The 2,980-nt window shown below is 64.7% G+C and overlaps 1 protein-coding gene across 1 annotated transcript in view; it reads right to left on the bottom strand.

Annotated features, from left to right (window-relative positions):
• The window catches only part of RNF213 (ring finger protein 213), a gene marked incomplete at its 5' end in the record, with an annotated part of 65,748 nt that overhangs the window by 28,248 nt on the left and 34,520 nt on the right, over positions 1–2,980 (bottom strand). Inside the window, 2 exon segments of the mRNA XM_014528383.1 lie at positions 8–122; positions 707–981. Of these exon segments, the coding sequence (XP_014383869.1) occupies positions 8–122; positions 707–981 (390 nt within the window).

The raw sequence follows: 2,980 nt of genomic DNA, 5'->3' as shown, positions 1-2,980 counted from the left end.
CCTGCACCCACAGCTCCTCCACGTAGTCGCGGATCCGCCAGCTGAACGGGACGGCGCAACAGCCCTCCCCCGGGCGGTGCGCGTGGTTCTGCACCAGGATGTGGGCCATGTCGCTGTTGGACCTGCAGTCAGCATGTGAGACGGCGCTGAGACGCCGACAGGAGCCACCCCACAGCCGGCCTCTCCGCCCCGGGGGCTCAGGCTCCGGACACACCCAAACACAGACCAGGGCAGAGAGGGGTCATGCGGGCCTGCCGGGACCTCGTGTGCCCCCTGCAGCCGGCCCGCGACTGGGAGAGGGTCCGTCTGGGGACCAACGGTGTCTGTCCCCTCCGTGTCTCCCCGAGGTCCTGAATCCCACTGCTCTGCTCTTTGTTAACCGTTCGCCCCAGATCCAAGCCCCTAAAGTGCAAGCGGGAAGCTTTGGGGAGTCCCCGAGCCTGAGCCCTGCAGGCGTGGGCCTGGGCGGGGCTGAGCGGCCCCACGTGCAAGGGGCACGGGGCACCCTCTGTGCAGACGCGCTGGCGACACCTGCCGTGACCAGTGGCGAAGGAGGCAGAGGTCTGAGTCACAGCTCCCGGAGCCTGTCGGCTGCGAGGAGCCCCCAACTGCGGCTCTGAAGTCAGCGCCTGTGCGACCCACGCGGGACAGACACTCGGCCGCCACACGGGGGCTCTCCCCCCACGGAAAGAAAGCCGCCGCTCACCTGGCGTCGTTGGTCACGAGAGGGATGTTCAGCAGGTTAATGTCACTGAAAATGAACATCCACAGCTCTCGGACCCAGGCCGGGGCGTCAGGCTTGGCCAGCAGCTCCAGGTTGCTGTCCCTGTCGATGACGGCCACCATGCTGGCCAGCAGAGGGGTCACCGCGCCCTGGACCCGCTTCCAGAGGGTGTGCCTGCAGTGGGCAGAGGGCGGCGTCCGGGTCAGAGGGACCGCGGCGGGAAGCGCACGGCCACCAGGGTGAGTTTGTTCCCGTGGCTGCGTCCATTAGATCTGAGTCTTGCTGTACACGCTGGATTGTTTGTATAAAACAAGGTGAAGAGCTAACGTTCTCCGGAGAATTTCCCATACACTGAGATCCTATTTCCTGGCAACTGTCAAAAGTTTGGCTCAAATGCACAAAAATTCTTTACAGGTTTGAATGCTTTTTACGTTAACACGGGGGCGGGGCCACATGAACACGCGTGAGAAGTCATGTGAGGACGGAGGAGGAGCCATGTGAAGATTGAAGGGATGCGGCCAGGAGCCAAGGAGCCCCGGGAGCCCCCAGAAGCTGAAGAGGCAGGAGGGACTCTTCCTGGAGCCCTCCCAGGGAGCCCAGCCCCCGACACCCCGATTTCAGATTCTGGCCCCACAACGGGGAGAGCCCCTGTTCCTGCTGGGTTCGGCCGGTCTTAGTCATCAGAGCAGCAGCCCCAGGAAACGGGCCCCTCCTTGCCCCTCCTTGTGGGGCTTTGAGCGGGTTCCGGGAACAGCTGAGCCCTGTGCCCAGCAGGGGGACCCCCAGACCTCTCACTGCGGGGCTCACAGGGAGCCCCATCCCTGTGTCTGTGCCTCGGCCCTGCCTCCCGCTCCCCGGGGGCTCCTGGGCAGTGAGTGCAGTGGGCACAGCAGGCGGCTGCTGGGAGGGAAGCGCAGCCACGTGGCGCAGGGACTCCCGTTGCCTGGCGGAGCCCCGGCTGCAGGATGGTGCAGGCCTCCCCGGCCCCGCCCTCCCCTCCCGGCCCTTCCCCCAATGAGTCCAGCCTGGGCCTCCGCTTCCTGGGGCGCTTGGGTTGACAAGCCGACAGCTGGGTCGTCGTGCCCATATTCCAGATGCCAAGACTGAGGCTCAGTGAGGGGCAGCCAAGGTCCCTCCCCCAGCCTAGCTCCAGGGGGCTCCCCTAGCAGCGCCTGGTTGCCATGGTGTCAGAGGAGGAGGAGGAGGAGATTCCTGAGAAGCAATCCCGAAACACACACCCATGGGCCCTCCTCCTCACTCCCTCTCCAGGTCACCGTCTCCTTTTGGGCAGGTGGGCGGGGCCTCTTCCTGGCCAGGGGCCAGGAGCAAAGCAGGTCGAGGAGGCAGAGGGTCCAGGTAACGGCTCAGGGACCCCAGCCTCACCCCGCAGGTTTCCTGGGCCTGGGCTCCACGCCCCCCCAGTTCCCGACCAGCGGGCTCTGTACTGCCTCCCGCCTTCGCACATGCAGTTCCCTCCACCAGGAACGCCCTTCCTCATCCTTCAGGGCCCAGCTCGGCTCTAAGTCCCCTGGGAACCTCCTGAGTCCCTCGGGGCGCCCCCTGCACCCCCCCCCGCCCCAGGACACAGCCACTTTCTGGGTGATGCTCTCACGGGGCGGGAGGTCCTGGGGTGCAAGCTCTGCCTTTGTACACCAGCCCCCAGCACAGACAGGTGCTCAGTAAGTCCGGAAGGAAGGGGGAGGGAGGGAGGGAGGTGAGCAAGGAACACCTCTCAGGATCGGAGAGGATCTAGACCAGTGGTTCTCAACCTGTGGGTCGCGACCCCTTTGGCGGTCGAACGACCCTTTCACAGGGGTCGCCTAAGACGATCCTGCATATCAGATATTTACATGACGATGCATAACAGTAGCAACATTACAGTTATGAAGTAGCAACGAAAATAATTTTATGGTTGGGTCACAACATGAGGAACTGTATTTAAAGGGCCAGGAGGTTGAGAACCACTGATCTAGACCGTGAGCACCTGGCACGGAGCAAAGCCCACTCCCTCGGCTGCCTCCACCTGAGCCTGGGCCCCGACACCTCCCGCCTCCTCCGATTCGGACCGGCTCAGGGGCCGCCTCCACACCCGCAGGCCTGTGTCCGCTGCCCATTAGGACGCGAGGGCATGATCCCGGGAGACAGAGGGACCTGACTTCCTAAGGAGCTGGGGGCTGGGGGAGGCCTCCGTCTGAAACCCAGATCCCGGGCCCGGGGGCTTGCCGGCCTGAGGGCTGGCCGTGAGCGGGTCCCCGC

Source organism: Myotis brandtii, unplaced genomic scaffold (assembly GCF_000412655.1).
Source record: "Myotis brandtii unplaced genomic scaffold, ASM41265v1 scaffold632, whole genome shotgun sequence".
NCBI lineage: Eukaryota > Metazoa > Chordata > Mammalia > Chiroptera > Vespertilionidae > Myotis > Myotis brandtii.
Note: the sequence above shows the minus strand (reverse complement) of the source record. Positions and strands in the feature narration are given on the sequence as shown.